Source organism: Candoia aspera, chromosome 11, assembly GCF_035149785.1.
Source record: "Candoia aspera isolate rCanAsp1 chromosome 11, rCanAsp1.hap2, whole genome shotgun sequence".
NCBI lineage: Eukaryota > Metazoa > Chordata > Lepidosauria > Squamata > Boidae > Candoia > Candoia aspera.
The window spans coordinates 23,436,046-23,457,405 of record NC_086163.1 but is presented as its reverse complement, the minus strand read 5'-3'; the positions used below and the strand labels follow the sequence as shown (position 1 = coordinate 23,457,405).

The following is a 21,360-nucleotide window of genomic DNA, read 5'->3' as shown; positions in this document are numbered from 1 at the left end:
TACAGGCAGTCCTCAACTTACGAACATTTGTTTAGCAACCGTTCAAAATTACTGCAGTGATGAAAAAAGTGACTTGTGACTGGTCCTCACACTTACGACCGTCACAGCGTTCCCCACGGTCACGTGATCAAAATTTGGGCGCTTGGCAACCGGCATGTATTTACGACAGTTGCGGTGTCCCAGAGTCACGTGATCACCATTTGCGACCTTCCCAGCCAGCTTCCAACCAGCAAAGTCTGTGGAGGAAGCCGGATTCGCTTAATGACCACGTGACTTGCTTAACGACTGCAGCAGAAGAGGTCATAAAATCAGGCATGGCTCAGCGACAGAAATTCCAGTCCCAATTGTGGTTGTAAGTCGAGGACTACCTGTAGCTGCTGCTCCATGCAAAAATGGCACCCACATCTGATATCCTAGCTCAGGGCGGTTGGCTCCATTGTCAAATAGCTACTCTTGCCAGGGGCCCTTCCAAGCTGAAATCATAGGCTCAGGTTCTCCCTTTGCCTCCAGCCATCTTGATTTTCCTCCTCCGCTCTCATTCCAATTTCTCCGACTGCAGAGTTCAGGATCCATGCCCCTTTGTCTGCGCTCAGCAACCCCTTTCCTTTCCTCCTATGGGTGGGCGTTCCCCCAGGCCCAGATGGCCCTGACCCCTCTGTAGGGCATTAAACATTTGGCTTTTCCCCCAGACATTAAACCAGGATGTCAAGCGAGCCCCTGGAGGTTGTGGATGTTGGTGCGCACGCTGAGCCAGGTGCCTCGGATTTGGAGGTTTTTGGGCCGATGTTCTGATGGCTGATTTTAGTTCGTTGCTTCCAGAGTCGTAAGTCTAGGGGCCAGCCATATAAACTGAATCAAACAGATCATTTTGAGCCTCACCGTTCAGCCGTCTTCCCCTTTAGGCAGAAAAATCGGACGTGAATGACTATCGGCGGCTCATTCCACGTGAAAGAATCGAACCCCTTGCCTCTGTTTTCAGCCGTGTTTCTGCAGCTCCGGCCCTGTTTTCAAACAGCACGTTCCTTGTTCCTGTGCTGCCTCTCCCGATTGCTGCCAGCAGTAAAAGGAGCTTATTTTACATTCCATTGAGCTGGTTCGGGTTGGGGAAACAGGGCCGTGCAGCGTAACACCAGAAGACCCCCCCGAGGGCATCTTTGGTACCTAGGCTGCTATGGCTCTGGCATTCCCAACCCCCAGGCAATTTTCTCCTGCTGGCTTGAGCACGATGGAGGTGCATGTGGTGCCCACCACATGTCGCCACCGCGTGACCCCAGCAGCCAGACCTGTGTTGTGATCCCAGTTGTGCTTCTGCGCGGGCAGGAGACTTGATGGAGCCTGACAAGCGAAGCGAGAGGGGAACATTTCTGTGATTGGCTCAGGAAATTCTAGCAACGGAGGTAGGACCTCCTTGCTGGAGGAGGAGGAGGAGAATTAAACCTGTTTTTAAAAAGGATGCAGAGAAAAAGTTGCATAACCCAGAGGCCTCGGGGATGTTCCAGGCAGCAGGCAAATGACTCTCAGCAGGACGCAGAGGGGCTCGTCCTCTGCCGGATCCACCTTCCACCCCAGAAAAAAAAACGCCACTCTTTTCTCTTCCTCCTTGGATATTGCAGTATCCCAGGCTGGGTCCCACTTGTCTGAACTGAACGCTTAACAGTTCCTGCCTGAAGATTGGGAGCTGGATGGAGGGCAGATTCCACAGCTCCTGCAAGCCCCCGAGGTCGGCTCAGATACAAAAAATTCCGCTGAGTTTCAGCACTCTGAGTCACCATGGCCCGAATTAATGTGATTTAATCTGAGCCATGACGAAAGAAGACCTGGCCTCGCTTCCTTTCTTGCTCTGAGCCCGATTGGGTTCCGGAGCGGCAGAGAATATGCCCAGTGCCGCTTGCAAATGGATGCCACATCAAAGGGGGTTTTTGTGTCCTCTGCCAAAGGGGGAAAGAGGCCATGCTTTGGAGCAAACCTTTTAATGTTCCTTGTTAAAGAACTGATGGGGTAGCAGAGCTACAGTAGCCCAAGGCCCTATTTCTCCACTTTGTGCTTTAAAATCCTGCCTCCATGGATAAGTCACTTAATTCCTCAATTTATTTCAAGCTGCTGAAGAGCTGGATCTGCAGTTTTAACCAATTAATTTGGAAGCCAAATATTTTCTGCAAGCTCATCTATGCCTGGACAGCAAAGATGTCTGCTTATATATTTTGATCCTTCTAAAGGACAATAGAAACAGACAAGGATTTTCTGTACACTTTATTTGGATATGAATTCACTCCTCTTCCTCTTTTCCACATGGACAGTCCTAGACTTGGCAGATCCCAAGGCCCAGAGACTTCTGCTGGAGAGGAACAGCCTCAGAGTAGATTCTGCATAGCCACTGCACACATTATTATTAACTGTGGCCTGGAAATGCCACTGTTACGGCAAGTTCAGGAGCCCGGGTCAGGCTGTAGCTCAGAGGATGAACCACCCAGTCTGCATTCAGACAACCCAGATTCTACCCTCTTTTGGAGTCTTCGACAACCCCATAAAGTAGGTCTTGGGGACGCCATCTCCCACTGGGTGGCCTTTGAAGACCACCTGAAAACTGCAGCGGATGCAGACAGCAGGATCCCATGGATTGTCCATTATCTGTTGCTGGAAGCGCAAAACACATGTGCTGCAGGCCCTGATTGGTGCCCCATAGATTCCCGGGTGCAATTCAAAGTGCTGGTTTTAACCAAAAGTCCTGTATGGTTTGGCAGCTAGGATCCCACAGGACCTTGTTCTCCAGCCAACATCAAGCCGTCTGATATATCAGGAGAAACGGTGGTGGTTCTCCACTTTTGTGAGACGTTGGGGAAGGGAGAAGGTGAAGCCCCGGCTGATATTTATTTATTTATTTATTTATTTATTTATCTATCTATCAAATTTGTCACCGCCCATCTCCTCCCACCGGAGGGACTCTGGGCGGTTTATAACAAAATACTCAGTAAAACAATAAATATATAAAATACATTATAAAATTACATATTATTAATAATATAAATAAAAATAAAGTCCAGATGGCTGTATCTCATTCAGTCTTCACGTGGAAGGGCACTTCAAGGCACTAGCCAACCCCAGGCATGACTCCTCTCCTCCCCGCCCCAGGCCAGCTGGCAGAGCCAGGTCTTCAACTTCCTCCGGAAGGCCAGGAGGGAAGGGGCCAGCCTCACCTCCGGGGGCAGGATGTGCCAAAGGGCGGGTGCTACTGCTGAGAAGGCCCGCCTCCTGGACCCCGCCAGATGGAATTCTCTCACCAACGGGGTCCTCAGCAGGCCCTCTCTGCAAGATTGGGTGGGGCGGGTCGATGTAACAGGGAAGAGGCGGTCCCTCAGGTAGCCTGGCCCCGTGCCATGTAGGGCTTTAAAGGTGATGACCAACACCTTGAATTGGACCCGGAAGCAGACTGGCACCCAGTGCAGCTCGTGTAGCAAAGGTGTTATATGCGCCCTTCTAGGGGCACCACAAATAGCCCGCACGGCTGCATTTTGGACCAGCTGAAGCTTCCAGATATCTTCAAGGGTAGCCCCATGTAAAGCGCATTGCAGTAGTCAATATGGGAGATAACAAGGGCACAAGTGACCATTCGAAGGGCTTCCCGGTCCAGGAAGGGGCGTAACTGGTGCACAATACAAAGCTGCACAAAGGCCCTCCTGGCCACGGCTGCCACCTGCCATTTTTCTGTGGTAATGGCACCCATCCTATGGAACAGCCTCCAGTAGAACAGTGTTTCTCAACCTTGGCAACTTCAAGATGGGTGGACTTCAACTCCCAGAATTCCCCAGCCTATGATGCATGCTTACTGTTGTTTGCTCCATTTTAATTGAGTTGACTTATTTTTATATGTTACCTTAATATGACTATGGATGTTTTAATTTTCTGGATTTATTGCATGCCACTGCAAACTGCAGGGAGTCCTTAGAATTACGTCAGCATATAAATATAATAAAACAAATTCACCGGCCAGGATCTCTTTTAGTGCACCTGGGTTTTTAAGCTCTTGGAATTCACACTGATGATAAATAACGATAGCCAACTTAGAACCTGTTTTGGTGGCCGTTGAGAAGATATTTATTTACGCTGGCAGAGAATACTGCATGAGGGTACTGCTGATGCCAGCACGTCTTCTTGGCCGTTTCAGTATATATTTATCTTTGAGGGCTTGCAAGATGTGATTGTGTGTGTGTGTGTGTGTGATTCCAGGGAGGAGTTTGACCAAGAGGAAAAAGCCAAATTTGGGGAGCTGTGCTGTGGCGAGAACACAAAAGGCAGAGAGTGGTTCGCCAGATACGTCAACGCCCAGGTAAGGAAGCATTTAGGATAAAAGTTCTTTTGTTGTCTGGAGTCCTGTAAATCTTGGGGAACATACCTGACAGAATGTTGCTTTGTCAGTGGCAGACCTCACGCAATTCCACCATGCTTCAAAAAGTCTTTTAGAGTCCCTGTGAACCTCCATGGAAAACTATAGTCTACCATCTTGATATGCCTGGATAAAAACTGCTTGGAGAAAACCAGTTTTCCCAATTCAGACAGGAGGGCGATCTGCACTGTTGCATCCCTGGCTGGCCTGTTCTGAGTTACAGAGGGCCCCCTGCCCACTTCTTAAATTGCACCGCGTAGAGCTTTGACCCTTGAAGGTCAGTGCGCGGTGCTGATCTCAGTTCAACAGTCCCCTTTTGGGAGCAGCTGCGAACTGAGTACGTGGGATAGGAAGGTATAAGAATAAATACAAGTAACAGCTGTAGAAATGCCTGTGGTTCCGCGGAGTGCAAGAAGGACAGCGTATTTCCTAGCAAAAGCGATACAGGCGGGCTCTTCCCGGGTGCAGAAAGAGCAACCTGACTCTCTCTGCTGTCTGTCCCTTCACAGCGCTGCAATTCCAAGTGTGTCTCGGAGCAGACCTTCTATCGCCTGGTGCAGTCCTTTGCTGTTGTTCTCTTTGAGTGAGTACTGCCAGGCATCTCAGTGGGGGGTTTCGAGGCTCAGACCAGTCTGGCCATGTGGTTCCGCTCACCTGAGTTTAAGCCCAGCCGGATCTGCCCAAGACTCTGGACCAGAATTCCTCAAATCCCTGATCTTCTGAGCCTCCTCTCCCTCTTTCTTCGATGGTTCTGTTTTGGCTCTGGAATCCATCGGCTTGTTTGAATTACACTGCAGCTTTCTGCTGTACAAAGCACAGGATTATCGGGTTGGAAGATCAAGGATCCTCTAGTCCAGTACTTCTCAAGCTCGGCAACTTTAAGATGTGTGGGCTTGAACTCCCGAATTCCCCAGCCAGCATGGTTCCCCAACAGCAGGTCCTCAGGTCCTAGCAAGGCAGATCAAATTGAGGGACTTCCCACCTGTCTTCACCACTGAAGGAGTGATGCGTTGTGGGTACCGGAGGGTAAAATTCTGGATTTCGACTGGGAAGACTTCAGATGCCCTTCGTAGCGAAGCTGCCCTTGGAATCCAACCCCCCTCTGGGGGAAGTCGCTACCCCATTCTAGCCACACTCCCTGGAAACCCTAATGAGAAGAAGTGGCATGACGTTTGGAATAAATAGGAAATACCAAGGATTCCAGCAGCTTCCAGGTGAAACCAGACAGGTTCAAAAATGGGAAACTGATGATAGGCTTTGCAGGAAGAGAATCGTCGCTCATCTAGGGTGGCCAAAGATCCGAAGGTGTCGAGGAGCATCTTTTTCGACTAACACGTTTGACTCAAAGGCTGAGCGTTTGAAGACGGATGCCTTTGAATCGAATTTGCCAGCTGGAAAAGGTGCTCCCCGGCTCCTTGGGATGATGAAATGCTCTTGGCTCCAAACTCCAGTTGTCTCTTTGCTGGATGATTGCCAATTGTCAAAAAGCAATGCCTGGGCCACGCGGCCCGGTAGGGTTCCCCTGCTGCTCCTCCTCCTCAGCCCGTGGGGTGAGCGAGGCCATAGGAGCAGAGAAGGGGCTCGCGTTGAGTCTGCTTCCTCTCCGGCCCCCAGCCTCACGCAGACCCTCCGTGTTTAGCAGTGCCGAGGGGGGCTTCTTTGTGACTTTTCACTTTGCCTTTTTAGATGCTACCAGATGGATGACTTCGGTCCTGCTAAAAACCTGATGACAATGTGCTTTACGTATTACTACATCGGTAGGTGCGGCAAGAGCCGAATCCAGGGCACATTTTTATAAGAACAGGGAATCTTTTCTGCGTTTTCTGCAGAGATCCGTGTAGCCCCCGCCCCGTCGCCATTCCAGAAGTCTGTAAAACCGTGGCTGGGCTCCCAGGTCTTGGGGTAGGGGGTTGGGGGAGGCCTGGCGCTTTTCTTTTCTGCAGGAAGGAGGACTGTATTTCTTTTTAACAGAAGCTGCCTGGAGTCCCTTTGGAGACGGGCAGCCAGTAAATATTGTAAATACATAAGTAGATAAATTTTCCTGGCTTGCCAGCAGCAAATGATGCCAAGAGGGGTGAGTACTAAAGGCAACAATTTGCTGCACTTTGATGTTCAGGTGGTTCCGCCCATCCAGTGTCCCCCAGATGTCCTGGGGGCACCCAGTCCCACATTTCCAACCACTGAACCCTCACATTCCAGGGAACAGGTTTACCAGGACCAAGCATAACATCACAGAAAGACGAGCAGTGTTGTGTTCTTACAGTATTTCACTGGGCTGTTATTTTCCAAATGTGCAAAAAAAAGAAAAGAAAACAATTTTTTAAAAAACTGGGATAAAAAAAGAAGAGGCAAAATAAAAAATAACATATGGTCTCAGAAACACAGGAGACTGAACAAAAGGATGTCATGTAGGGTTTTGTTAGTTGCTTTTGGGTTTCCTGCCACTGCCCTTGTGGACTAGTAACTTGGTTTCTGTTTTAAAAAGAGAAGAAGCGGGGATCCTTAGGGGATTGGAGATGGGTTCACAGTTCTTTAAGTTGCCAAGTGTGGAAAACACAGGGTTAAACTGCTTGTTTCTTGTCTTTGGGTAGGCAAGCCGCAAACACTCCCCCCCGAGTCCAAGGAGAAGGCCACGGGCAGCATCGATTCCTACCTGAAGTCTGCCAACAGCTGGCTGGCCGAGAAGAAAGACATTGCGGAAAGGCTCCTGAAAAACACGTCTGCCAAGACGGAGAACGTGAAAGGGTTTTTTGGGAGCTTTGAAAGCAAGCTGAGGGGGCCCAGCGGGGCCAAAAAGAACGAGTGAGTCCAAATTGACCGATCGCCTAGCAGCTCGTAAGCTGTTCCTAGGGAAGAGAAGGGTTAGGGGAGACCCAAAAGGAGGTATCTGGTTTGCAAAAGGGGGCTTTCCGGAAGAACAGGGGTGTCCTCTGTGATTCCAAATGGCAGGAATAAAATTGGGGTGGGGGGAACAGGCAGGAAAACAGATTTTGGCTGAGTGTTAGGAGAAACTTCATAACCTGGATGCTGTTTGGCAGTGGAACCGACTACGGGTAGTCTTCACTTAATGACCACAATTGGGACCAGAAATTTGGTCACTAAGTGATATGGTCTTTAAGCAAATCCGGACCTGATTTTATGACCTTTTCTGCGATGGTCATTAAGCGAACCATGTAGTTGTTAAGTGAATCACACTGTTCCCCATTGATTTTGCTTGCCGGAAACTAGCTGGGAAGGTTGAAAATGGTGAATGCATGACTGCGGGGACGCTGTGACAGTCATAGATGCGAACTGGTTGCCAAGCACCCGAGTCACTATCACGTGACCGTGGGGGTGCTGCAACAGTCATAAGTGCCAAGGTCTGGCTGCAAGTCAGTTTTTTCAGTGCCATCGTAAGTCTGAACATTGCTAAATGAATGGTCGTTAAGTGAGGACTGCCTGTACGTAGAATTGGTAGACCGTCCTTGGAAGGATTTAAGCAAAAGACGGGCTGCCCTTGATCGGGGCGCCCCGGTTGAGCCTTCCATGGCAGGGGGGGGTGCCGCCTCTGCGGGACTGAATCCCACCTGTGTCTCGCTTCCAGGGATGGCGAAGAAAAGCCGAGGGAGAGAATGCAGAAGTCAGGTGAGCAGCCCACCACCGTGGTGGGCATTCAGTCTTCGTCTGGGCGGAAGCTCCGGATCGCTCGAGCCGGGGCGGTGGATGTGGGGCGGGTCTGCCCGCAGCAGGGTTCCCCTGCCTGAATGCCCCTTTCCACGCAGTTTCCCTGTACAGCCCGGAGGAGGAGGAGGAGGACAAAAACGGGGAGAAGATTTACCTGTACATGCACCTCAAGCAGCAGCCCATCTGGTAAGCCTTCCCCGTCAGGGCGCTCCCGAACCTGGACGGTGGCGGGATGGCGGAGGCCCCTGGGCAGCCCGCCTCTCCCCCACAGCCTCTCAGCGGGGTGCGCTTCCAGCTGTTCCAGTTGGCACCGGCCCCCACCCTCCAGCGTCTTCGTCCTGGTTTTGCAGGCACACCCTGAGGTTCTGGAATGCGGCCTTCTTCGACGCCGTCCACTGCGAGAGGCGCAAACGGTCTCCCACCACCAGGTAGGGGGGTTTCGGGTCTGTCTCTCGGCTCTGGAGGGGGCCAGGGGAGGAAGCGTTTGGTTGAGGGAAGGACCCCTGTTTCTTCGGCACTTTTTGCCCCCTCATCAAGGTGGCCCGGTCGTGTCAAGTCGCACTCCTTCCGTCCGTTTGAGGGCGAGCCGGTTTCGGATGCCCCTCTTCGGCTTAGGAATTGCTAGGAGCAAGCTCCCATCTTTGCAGACACCCCAGAGAAGGGGGAGATTGGCGGGAAGGACCCTCACTCTCGTACTGTCTTGTGGGAGGGTTGAAAAAAACTAATTCTCTCTCTCTCTCTCTCCCTCTTTCTCTCTCTCAACGTCTGTAATCTTGTTTTTTTCTTCGTTCGTTTTTTCCACCCCTTCCTTCTTTTCTTCCATCCATCCTTCTTGCATGATCTTGCCATGTGACTTCTGTTGGCCCTTCCTGCTGCCACTCCAGAGGGAATACTGGGGAGGAAGAGGAGATGAGGTGTGTCTGTCCACCTTTACTTTCTTCCCTTTTTTTTTTCCTGAATGGTGACGCCAATCCAAAAACTTGCCTCCTGCCAGTGGGGAGGAGAAACCCCCCGTTGCCTGCCACAGCCAAACAACAGGGCTTGTCTGAATGATTTTCCTTGGCCTGGTGGGGCTGCCTGTTTTATTCCTGCGGGCAGCCTTCTCTCTAGGACTGTGTTTTTCAACCCTGGCAACTTTAAGACATGTGGACTTCAACTCCCAGAATTCCCCAGCCAGCTAAAGTTGCCAAGGTTGAGAAACACTGATCTAGGAGCCAGCTCAGAGAAGACCAGTGCTTCTCAAAGGGACATCTTTTAGCAAGCCAAAGCAGCAGGTAGCATTCATTGCATTGTGACCAAATTTTGCCTCTTTGCATTGCTTCGGAAGCCTGCAAAAGAAACTGGATTAAAGAAAAGAAATTTGCACGCTAAACCAATAGGCAGGACAGCCTTCCTTTAACTACGTTTGGATTCTCTTTAAAAACAGTAACCCATGTTTCGTTTCCTTGCCAGAGAGGGTGGGCCACACTTCATTTAAAAAAAAAAAAAAGTGGATTGAATGGTGTTCATATTCGGTTGAATTTGCACTGACATTTCCATCCCCACAAGACGTCGCAGCGCAGAATTTACGTTAATTCGGTTTTGCCATTTTTGCGTTTCGGCAACAGGGGTAAGTTTTTGGAAAGTGGCAGCTTTGCGTCTGTAAGAAATTCTAACGTACAAGTGTTTTGTTTCAACTTCCCCTTCTCTTTCTTTCCTTTTGCTTTTGAGCACATTTGGTGAATGCCGTCTCGCTGGCATATTCTGTCTCTCCCTCCCTTTCCATTCCTCTGTAACTGTCTGCACTTTAAAGATCTCCTCTTTTTAGCCAGTTCTCTCTCCCCCCGATGACAACAGTGTGTGTCCCCCCCACCTTACTGGTGTTTTGTCCTGACTGCACCCGAGGCCGGCTTCCTGTTGCTCCTAGAGATTTGCACACCCAGCCTCTGGTGCACGTCCTCTTGTGGTACAGAACGGGGCCAGGAGGCTGTTCCAAGATGCAGAGCCTTGAAATGCAGGAGATCCAGCTGTGGCTCTCTCTGCTCTGGTCCCCTTCTGGCCAAAGCCGGAGAAATTGCAAACAGCATCTGTCTCTAGGGAAGCTCTTCTTCTCTGTAAGACCAGCGTAGGTTGGCTCAGCTCCCAGGAAGGGGTGTACAAAACGTCTTTGACTGCAAACCATTCCAAGCTTGAAAATAGGTTGCATATGAAGTCGAAGCAAGGCGTCATGGGGAGCTTCAAACACTTCCCAGATGATCAGAACAGCCCGTTTTAAACTTGGAACCGCTGTTTCATAGCCCAAATGGGGCATTGTGGACTTGAAATGTTTTGCACACAGCTAAGAAGGTAGAGGTAACAATTCCCTCAAGTTGTGCGTGAGGATTGGAAATGACTAGTCAACCCAAGACCCATTGGGTCATCGTTTCAGAGATATTTCCTTACCAGGCTCCTCGATGCCTTCAGGAACGGCAGAGCTTCTAATGTGCTCCCTTCGCTGGAAAAGTTCTTAAAAATTCAGGGAGATCTTCAGAGATGCATCCGCCTTGAAAATAGCCCGTGTCGTCCCTACTGAACTGTATAGCACAGTCAGACCTCAGGAGGTGACCGCAGGAAATGTTTTATTACAATTTTTATGTCATAAAATGTTCTATAAAATTTGCCAAATTTCAATTCCACGGGAGCCATAGGTCCTGGATTTTGGATGCATTCTGTAAATCAGCCCATCTGAGGTACCCTGGTCCAAAAATTGTTATCCTACAATGCACCCTTTCGCCCAGTTGAAGGTTACAAAGTATCAAACAGATACAAGAGTTTTAACAGTATATATTGTAGATTATCCAAGACAAAAGACGGCTTCCTTTGTCCTGGTTCCTTTATTGGTCAAGGACCATAAAACGCAATGAAATGTCCTGTGTCCTACAGGGAATAATCGAGAACTACATCCATGAAACTCCTGCTATGAAATCCTTATGCCAACATTTTTTTTCACGCAATGCCATTCTGTTTTCAGTGCAGAAGAACAAATTTTGCAATTCATTTTGCACCCCCTTTATTTCTTTCAGCAGCTTTCCTTCCACTACCACCTTCCTATAGATTGCCCTTTTTAAAATGTTCCTACCTCTTGACTTTGTTAGAAGTAAGCAGAAAATGCAATATGGCATGTTCCAAACGCATCCTAGATTCGTTCTTTCTGGGCCTCAGTTGTACCTTTGGAATTCAGGGCTGTTAGAAATTCTACCTGCAGATGACGCAACGTGGGAGCTAAAGAGCTAGGTAAATTTATGTACTGCAGTGTTTCCCAACCTCGGCAGCTTGAAGACCCGTGGATTTCAACTCCCAGAATTCCCCAGCCAGCCATGCTGGCTGGGGAATTCTGGGAGTTGAAGTCCACGGGTCTTCAAGTTGCCAAGGTTGGGAAACACTGATGTATTGCATGAGGGTAAATATACTGCTAGGGGTGTCAACGTAACATATAGCGGTGTCTAGTATGCTGGAGGATATAGACAGGGTAACGGCGAATTATTTATTTATTTGTTTCTTTTATAAATTTATTCACCGCCCATCTCTCCCCAACGGGGGGACTCTGGGCGGCTTACAATAAAACAAGATTAAAATATATAACCGTTACAATTACAAAATACAATAAAAATATAAATATAATAAAATCTACATGGCGAAGAGATCTTAATCAGACCTTCAGTGTGGCAGGTCCCTCCGGATCACTTCATGGCGCTAGCCATCCCCAGGTGTAATTGTTTGCCCTCCCGTTCCAAGCCTGCCTACAAAACCAGGCCTTTAATCTTTTGCGGAAGTCCCGGAGCGAGGGGGAGAATTAAGTGACCTTCTGTTAGGAACTTAAAAGTCTGAATCAGAAGGATGTTGGACCAGAAGTTGCGTTAGTCTGAAATGCATTTACCTTCAGTGGCATTTGAAGGAACCTGATGCACCTGGAATGGCAAGGATTTGGCGTGGGGACTGAAATTCCCAGAATTCCAACCAGCACTGGCCATGGAATTCTGGGAGTTGCTATCCCAGGCTGCCTGGAGTGGATGAGGATGGAGACGGTAGTAGAAGCCAACCAGAAGCTCACCTGTGTTAGCAAATTCATGTGCCCTCCCTGTCTTCACACCAGCCTAGAGCCCCTCAGCTCTGCGTTATTTTCATTTCTCTCTTTGGAAAGCTTTTTACTCCTTTCCAAGAGCCACGCACTGGATTTTTAGGATGTGGCATATCTCTTTCCATCCGGTTTCTGCCGAGGGCTTCTCCTGTCTCCTTTGGCTGCTGGGGGAACCTGGGTTCTCCCTTCTGAGAAATGGTGACCTTGGCTAACCTACTTTTTTCAGGGTTGGTATATAGGTAGTCCTCACTTAACAACCACAATTGGGACTGGAATATCGGTTGCTAAGCAAAGTGGTCATTAAGCTAATCCAACCCAATTTTACAACCTTTTTTGCGGCGGTTGTTAAGCAAATCACTGTGGCTGTTAAGTGAACCACATGGTTGTTAAGCGAATCACGTGGTTCCCCATTGATTTTGCTTGCTGGAAGCCAACCTGGAAGGTGAAAAACGGTGATCATGTGACCACGGGACACTGCGGTGGTCATAAATGCAGGCCGGTTGCCAAGCACCCAAATCATAATCACGTGAGCATGGGGACACGGGGACACTGCGATGGTCATAAGTGTGAGGACTGGTTGTAAGTCTGGATCACCACTAAATGAACAGTTGTTAAGCAAGGACTACCTGTAAAGATAAACATCAAGAACTTGGCAAATTGCAAAATGTTTAACTCTGGATGCTTGTAGCTCAGAGTTACAACTAATATTTTGATCAGGTCATTAGACCAAAGGTAGAGCTTAGTAAAGCTTAGATTTTAGGTTTGGGGTTGGCTTTCAAAACGTTCTCCTTCCCACCCCATTCCTCACCCCTTGCTGTGTGTTTGGCTTTCTCCTGTCCTGCAGACCACAACACAGATGACTTGTAAGGACTGGATGTGCCAGAGTAATAACGATTCTGGTGGTGACCGCTAACCCCCTTAAGAAACATATCCATTTGTGATTTTTAGCTTTCTTTGAAAGAGGAACCTACCCAGCTAAATAAGCACAGATGCAGTCCGTAAATGAAAGGGAAGCTTATTTAAAATTCGTCTTTGGGCTTCCCGCAGGGACACAAGCTCTGATATAGAATCTGGAATTGGCAACAGGCAACCCACCCAGCAAAGCTGGCTTAGAGGCATCTGCCAGGTGGCTCCCACAGCTGATAGCTAATACGGGGAAACGGGCTACTGTTCCGCCCTTCTGCCTTGTCCCCATCAATCCCTGCTGTTCCGGACCGATGTTGTGCCTGCTGATTGCACAGTGATCCCCGGCTACATGATCCCCCACCTGTGTTTGCAGGGAGAAGTGGTGCCACATGACTCAAGAAGAGCGGAAGGACAGTCTCCGCTTTAATGAGAATATCACCTTCGGACAGTTGGGGTAAGTACAAAACCCAGCAGTATTACAAAACGAGTAAAAAAAGAAAGTGGACTTTCGCAGCCTCAAAGATTACTTTCCTCTTCCTCTTCAAGAAGGTAATTATCCTTCAGATGCCTGCCATAAATCATACTGGAAATCCTAGGCATTCCTAACGCGTTCTCATACTCAGTCTACCAAATGCCATGTGTCATTTGCACTGCCATTCTTGGATGGCCTGTGTTGGCCTTCCACTGTTTTGGACTTCTGGATGCCTGGACTTGGATTCTGAGAATCCCAGTAATGGGAAGTGCACGTACCTGGAAGGCATCCGGAGTGGAAAAGCTTGGTCTGGATCACCAGCACGAATACCAGATGGCTCGAGTCACCTGCTCTAATAAAAGTCAAATCAGTAGTGTTTTAAAATAAATACACAAGATGTGTGAATGTGAGGTGTGGGCTTGCTTTCAGCTCAGGGCTGAGTATGGCTCAAAGCCGCAAACCAAGAGTGAACTAGGAGGATTTCCTTGAAGTCTCACCACTGCCTACTTTATGGATTTATTTTGAGGACTAGTGACAACATAAACCCCACGGCGCAGGGATGGTCAGTGTCTTGACTCCCTGGCTCTAATGGTATGTGGGAGAGACCTTGGGAGATGGGGGGAAGAGATGCTGCCTAGGGAATGGTCAGATAAGAGAGGGCAGAGCCCGCAGCTGCATAATGGGGGGAGAAAGAGGCTCAGAAGGGACCCTCCCTAGTTTCTCAGGTTGTAAAGGAGACGGCGGGAGATCTGTACTTTCAGACTTGCAAGATTCTGTTAATGGAGCCTTAGAATTAGCTCATCTGGTTGTGTTTCCTGTCTGGTCAACCTGGGAAGGCTGACACTGGCTGACTTAGTGTTCTTTTTTTTTAAAATCAACCTCCAGGGGCTGCTGGTAGTGGCATGGCTGGTGATGGACTGAGGTCACTGGGGAGGCAGAGCCTAAACTGATGTCCTGTTTTGCCTGGGGAGAATTGAAGGGATGAAATCAGCGGGGGCTTGAAGGACAGCAGAAATATAGCTGGAGGGCATCGCTGATCCTTGACTTAAGCCAGAGAAAGGGGCTTGGCAGCCCCACCGTGGCTGGGAACGCATGGCTTCCTCTTGACTTCCACAACGTCAACGTGGAATCTAAGAGGGAAAAAGCCGCATGCGCCGTCTTCAGCAAATGAGGGCTTTCCAAGTGTGCCGAAATGCCAGGCGCACTGTGCGAAAAAGCCAATCGCTCTGTCCCTTTCTCTGTGGGAGCATTACAGCTATACAGGTGAGGGCTCCACTCTTGGTCCGATTCTCCATCACGCCAGCCCCATGTTGCTTCTTCGGGGTCTCACGCAAAGCTGGATCTGGCCCTGGTCCCCTGAGTCCCCTGCAGCTGGATTGGACCAGCCTGAACCCCACAGCCCTGTTCTGACTTCTGACTCTTTGCTCTCCTTGATGCAGGACTTTCACTCATAACATGCTGGCGTTTGGGCTGAACAAGAAACTTTGCAATGACTTCTTGAAGAAGCAGGCCGTGATTGGCAACCTGGACGGAGGTAGGGGCGGGCATGGGAGGGTCTGGGGGTCTTTGGTGAAGCAAGGGACTTCTTGGGGCAAAGGAAGCGGGGTAAGAAGAAGAGGGCCTTCCCTTCGGGGATTTAAATGCTCCCATTTTAGACCTTTGCTTTGGCTTAGACCAGCCTTCCCGCCTGCTGCCCCCCAGATGTCTACCTCCCATCCTTCACGCAACTGAAGCCTGTAAAAGTTGGAGTCCCAGACATCTGGAGGACACCAGTTCAGGAAGAAGGGCTCTGACCCAAGGAATGTGCAGAAACGGCCCAGAATATTTTGGCAGGAATTGGAAAATTCACTGACAATAGAACATTGGACCATTTGCTGCTTGTGCAATGCTGGCAATAGATGTTGTGGGACCATGTTGTCCCTTCTCCAAGAAGGCTTAAGATGGTGGGAGTCAAAAGTCTAGCATGCTGGGGGGGTTTTGGTTGAGGGAGATTAATGCCTATGGGTTCCCTTGCTTTGGGGTGGAGCAGTCCCTGCGGATCTGGAGCGCAAAGCATTCTTCGCCACCACCACTGCTGACTTGGCCTCTCTCTGAAGAATGCTCAGCTGGTCCTCCTTTGCTTCTCTTTTCAGAGCAATACAAGCTCCTTAGTGACCACATTGAACAAATGGCTGCTGAATAGCCCCACAACCTGCTTGGCTGTGACCAGGATCGAGAGGGGAGGCGAAAGGCTGCGAAAGGCCCCTCCGGGACTGTCCGAGACTTCGGATGGGCTTTTAAACGAACAGACACCCCACAGACTCTGCGATAATCCTGCATGATTGCTATTAAACTGTGTAGTGCTGTGCCGGGCGGCCTGTAGATGTAGAACTCCTCAATCAAAAGACACCCAACCTCTTCTGCAGCCTCAAGGACACCCAGCCTCTTCCGCAAACTCCTTACCTGAGGCCTTTTTGCAGGAAAGCCCCGGCTTTGGAGCGTTCTGGGGAGATTACTCCATGCAAGGCAGGGAGAGTAATCGGGGAGGGGAGGGGACACAGCTGAGCCTTTTAAGGAGGGCTGAAAAACACCTCCATGCGTTACTGCAGAATATTTTTAGCAGCCCACAGCCGTGAAATGTAAAATAAGATGTGAGCATGAGTTGCGGTGGAATGGAGAGGCAGATAGGATCTTTTAATTTTTCTACAAAGCTGGTAACCCTAGAGAAAGGCAAGGCATTTGTAGACCCAGGAGCCTTGGTACAAATTATCCTGTTGTGGGGAGAAAAATATTTAGAAGGTAGGCAGGGAAAGAGGAGCAGCTGAGCGTTGTAGGCTGGGATCCTGGGGTGTTGTGCGAGCCAACCAGGCCCAGATTCTTGCTTCCCTGGAGCGATTCTGGTCCTCCTGTATGGCTTCCATGCAACATGTTCTGATAAACCCAGAAATATTTTGGAGATCTCTGGAGGAGTGGCAGCTTTTTCTCGGAGTGTACAAGAACAGATCCAACAGCTTGTACATCCCGACTGTGGTTCGTCAACTTTGTGGAGCCTTTGCCTGGTTGGCCCATGTGAAGCTGGTGGGGATTTTCTGTGGGGCGCTGCCATGTTTCCACCATTCATGAACTTGAAGGCTTGCATGGCAGCAACAAGCCGTCTTGGGGGTAACCAAAATGTTCTTCTGCATCCCACTTGGAGAAGTTTCCTCCATGCTGTCCCTTGCACCTCTGATGGTCATCCAACTGCTGATCTAGTGGCTGGGGAGGGGGTGTGTTTTTAAAGACAGGTTGATGTTGGTGGGGGGATTGTCTCTTGGCAGGCAGCACCTGGCTCCAACACTGCCTGGCCCAAGTTGCTGTGCCACAGGGTTCCAGAAGCTGCACCGTGGATGTTTTTCTCCATTTGCCTTGTGTGGCTGGATGGATCCTGGTTTCTCATTCTCTGGGGAAAGACCCAGCTGCTAGTGAGCTGTTGGTTGATTAACAGAGGCTATAGGAAAATTCAGGGCTTGCTCTCTCTCTCAATCTGTGCTATTCAGGAATAACAGCAAGCCTTGCATCTTAAATTTTGCAGGCCCTGCATATTTTGAGCCCCTGCAGTTCCCTTTGTCGCCAGGAGAGGGGGCCAAGAGAATAGTTTTTGGCAAGCTGCTTCTGATTTTCAGGGAAGAATTCTTGGTTAGAAGTTGGTTGCCCAACTGAACCTGTCCAAGAGCTGAAGTTGGAAGTGATTGTGACTTTTATTGGTAGAGTTTTTGGACACGCCACTTGTGAAATCCTCTTACATTTCCACTTGTTAACCAGATCCTTTTCTGGTGGTTTCCAAAGCAAGCAGCTTGCTGTGTTTAGCAGCACTTTCTCTGCCAGTAGCAGCTTCTGTTTCAAGTTTTGCTTCGTCCCAGTTGAAAATCGAGCATTTTGACGCGACCGACCTGTAGGCATCTGGAGGAGGCTCAGCCTGGAAGCTTTCTGCAGCATTGGCTTTGGCTGTTCTTAATCCAGTGGAGGAGGCCCAAACCACCACATCTGGAGAGGCCTCTGCTGATGCTTGTAGTTCTGCTTTTCTTCCACTTTGCTCGCAGCGAAGATGTAAAGCTCTCCCTGCAGGCTTGCATCAGCTTCACCCAGTGCAAAAAAAGCACCAGGGGATGGACCAACATCTGGGGATTGGCAAAGGTGTTGCACAGTGGGCAGAGTGTCACCAAACTCCAATTCCTGCTTGCAGACAGTTGAAAACAAGGGGTAGGATTTAAAGATGGCTTTGCATGGATTTCTCCCGGGTTCCTGCAGGCCACAGCAATACAGCATGTGGAATCCATTCCATGAAGGCTGCAGGGGTTACGTCCCTTTTATGCATATCGTCCGGTCTCCTTTTGTACCTTAATCTTTCCAGGACTCTTGTAAATTGTGCTCATGTGATTTTTTTCTTCTCTGCTCCACTGTTAAATCTTGAAGATATTTTTTGTAGGGGGGGGCGGGCTGGAGAGCAGCATTGAGCTAAACGTGAACGAGGAGGCTAGTCTGTGTTTCATGGAATGCAAAGACTTGAATCCAGATGTTTTCTTGCATTTCTGAGGCTTGCTGCAAGGGGCAAGGAGGTTATTGCAATGAAAAGATTAAAGTAACTTTCCTTCTTGGAATGGAACGATAGATATGTCTGCAACCAAACCTTTTTTGGGGGGGGGAGTTGCTAAATATGTAATTTCAGGACCTTCCTTCTCGTCTCCCCTTTTAAAATGTGAAAGCCCAGAATTGCATATCGTATGGTTGTAAATCTGAAGTGTTCCAGCGAGCCGTTTCCTTCTTGTGAATTTCACTGGAGTTTTAAAAATGCTGTATTTTGTTGTTTAATATATATCTCTATCTCTATCTCGAGGGAGAGATTCATCCATGTTTCGTTCTGAATATTTCATGCCACCATGTTCTGATGTATTGGGCGCAGCTGTGCGCGCCCTGTGGCAAGAGTGCGACTTCATGTCCTTTGTGGAATATTGTTGTTTTTAACTTATGTACTGAAAACATTTCAAGTCCTGGTTATGACAGGATCGGGGAAAATAAAATAAAGCTTAAATAAATGGAACCACACCCTCCCTCTGTTTCCTACCCAGCTCATATTGATTCCAGATCCCATTTTTTGTGCTATTCTCTCCTTTCTTTTATAGATGAAATCCATTTTGAACATTGTGGATTGGACCATTGTGGTCCAATCCACCACAGCAGTAGCATCTTTCAGACCCCTTTGCAAAGAGAATCCCAGCCAGTAGGGAAAGAGGAATCCTGGACCGGCCTGTGCCTCTTTTACTGAAGTCCTGTGATTTCCAAGCAAAGCTAAGCAGGAGGCTGTAAAATGCTTTTCCTGCAGAGGCTTGCCTCGTGCTCCTCTTGATGTATTTTCAACACCAGGGTGACAGATTCACCTCTCTGGCATCTTCATCCTTTTCATCCAAAACGTCTTTGCCCCAGGATAGTCATTGTTATATGTTTTTATCTTCCTTCTGCTGTTTATTAATGCATTTTTGGGAGAGTTTTTTCTTCTTTTCCAGTTATATTGGGTGGATTAGAAACTGAATAAATACGCACAATCAGTTGCCTTTCTGTTATACACATAGCTCATAAGCGATTTCTCGGGTAGACTTCTCCATGCTATTTGTGGGTATCTGAAAACTTTTTTTTTTCCCCCTTGCGAAGTGGGGGAGTCTATTCTCTCCTAGCATCCTTTGCAGGCAAGCCTCAGGCAGAAGGCTGGGGCTGCATGGAATTGTATGGCGGTGTCTACAATGCCACCCGGAAATGCAAAAGAGAAATCAGCTAAAGCTAAACTCGCAACCTTTCTCCATCCTATTCTGCAGGATCTTATTCTGCAAAGCTTGTTCAAGTTCTCCTTTGCGTTCTTTTTTTTTTTTAATGAATTTTTATTAAAGAGATTTTTAAGGAATAAAAACATTTGAAGGAAGGAAAGTAAAAGTAAAGTGAGAAAAGACTAAAGAAATGAAAGAAAGCAGAGAAAAAGAAAAAAGACAACATGTAAAGAAATGACTTCCGATCTTCTTTACAGGAAAATAAAGAATAAATGCATTTGAGTTTTATTCCCTCTCTCTGAGATTAGTTTATTACTGGTTAGCCATTAAGCCATATCCAAGTCCCCCTCTCTACGGTACATCATACCTCCCTCCTTTCCATAATCTCCCCTTTCTCATCGTCAAACCCATGAATCACATTACTCCTTTGCATTCTCCATGCGGCCTTGGCACCAGGGTTGAACGAGAGGTAGTGCGCATACCTTTACGACTGTCCTAAGCCAAGGCATCCTTGTGCATTGTCTCCACAATTGCGTGCCCATCAGTTAGAGCTGCAGGTGAGACGCTGCAGACCTCTCCGGCCGCACCTGTGTTTGGTTACCATGGATACACCTGGGTCTACACACACGCTGATTCTCTGCCTCGTACAGGCTGCCCTGATCTCCCTGCCCCACAAAGGATAAATCTGTGGGGTGTGCTAATACCCACTGTGCAAGCTCCCTCCAAAATGCCAATTCTGAAAACCCAGCTCCTCCTTTTCCTCCTGTTTCTTAATCCCCTGCAGCGCTCCATGCCAAGTCTGGGGAACGGGCCTGCCTCCGCCGTCCTCCCTGACAAATGTGGAGCCAACAAATCCTTCGATCTTGAGACCGGCCAGTGCAGCCCCTGTGCCCCGAAGCTGATCAAGAGTCCTGACGGTGAGTGGCGAACAGCCAGGCGGAGGGCCGGGGACAGGGAAGGGGAGAATTCGGCCGGAAGCAAGGTTGTGATTTAGGAGCTACGCGGCGGAAAGAGTTTGCCCTTTGAAAAATTTCATCGGCTTCCCTTTTGCGAAGAAGCTGCGGAAACATGGAGGCGTAATGAGTTATTAACAGTTGCGTTTATAGCTAGCAAAATGCAAGGCTGGCGGGAAGGAGCGCATTGGTGCATCCAAAGGGCGCCCTGGGGCAGCGCGGTGAGCGTGAAATTATGTGCCAGGGCTAATTGCAGACTTGCAGGGGAAGCCTTTTGATTTGTGGCAGGATCCTGCTGCAGTCTAATTCTTGCTTGCCTTCCCTTTCCTGCTACTTCGCCCATGTGAAAACATTCACCCAGTAATAAGGGATGCGTTTAGCTGTTCATGTAGCTTAAGCCAAAGCAGCTTGTCTATGTATTCCATACAAGTAGTCCTCATTTAGCGACTACAAATGGGACCGACAGCTACATCGGTAAGTGAAGCAGTCATTAAGTGGGAAGTCACATGACCCTGACTGCTTGTGTTGTCTCCACCCCCCCCCCCCGCTGTTTGGAACGCTCACCCCAGCACTGGGATAATTTGCAAGAAGGGAATTCACTTTTGTATTTACATTCATTGGAGAGGAAGGGATTACAAGACAGTCCCAGAAGTCCATCTTCAAGTTGCTGAGCTGGCTGGGGAATTCTGGGAGTTGAAGTCCACCCATCTTCAAGTTGCCAAGGTTGAAAAACACTGCTCTACGGAGTGCCAGTGTGGGTCCTCCTGGCTGAAATCCCATATATTTTGCTTCCTGGTTTCTTTACTCTAAAATACTAATGCTCACCTACTCACTGAAGAGTTGGCTACTAAATCCTTGTTGCCGGTCCATGTTTTGAGTGAACTCTTGAGGCTCGTACGGCAGGCCAGCAGCTCATAAAAGCCCTGTCTTGACTCAGTTTTTCCTTCTAATAGGTTTGAGGTGTGTCTGCAGACCTGGGCTGAATGAGTCCAGCGGAGAACGCCCCCTTCTTCCTTGCCCCAGCTGCGTAAGAGCACACCTCTTCGGGTTTTTTCTTGGGGACACAGGCAGAAGCGTTGAACATTAATGTGATCTTTCTCTCCCCTTATCCACAG

At 48.9% G+C, this 21,360-nt stretch overlaps 1 protein-coding gene across 1 annotated transcript in view; it reads left to right on the top strand.

The window, feature by feature from the left end:
- Positions 1-18,569, top strand: part of KIAA0513 (KIAA0513 ortholog) — a 37,023-nt gene extending 18,454 nt beyond the window's left edge. Inside the window, exons 4-13 of the mRNA XM_063312725.1 lie at positions 4,225-4,324; positions 4,891-4,964; positions 6,068-6,138; positions 6,973-7,183; positions 7,965-8,005; positions 8,143-8,230; positions 8,395-8,472; positions 13,420-13,500; positions 14,958-15,052; positions 15,651-18,569. Coding sequence (XP_063168795.1) covers positions 4,225-4,324; positions 4,891-4,964; positions 6,068-6,138; positions 6,973-7,183; positions 7,965-8,005; positions 8,143-8,230; positions 8,395-8,472; positions 13,420-13,500; positions 14,958-15,052; positions 15,651-15,700 — 889 coding nt within the window. The 3' untranslated portion in view covers positions 15,701-18,569. The remainder of the gene's footprint in view (positions 1-4,224; positions 4,325-4,890; positions 4,965-6,067; positions 6,139-6,972; positions 7,184-7,964; positions 8,006-8,142; positions 8,231-8,394; positions 8,473-13,419; positions 13,501-14,957; positions 15,053-15,650) is intronic.
- Positions 18,570-21,360: the final 2,791 nt, after the last annotated feature.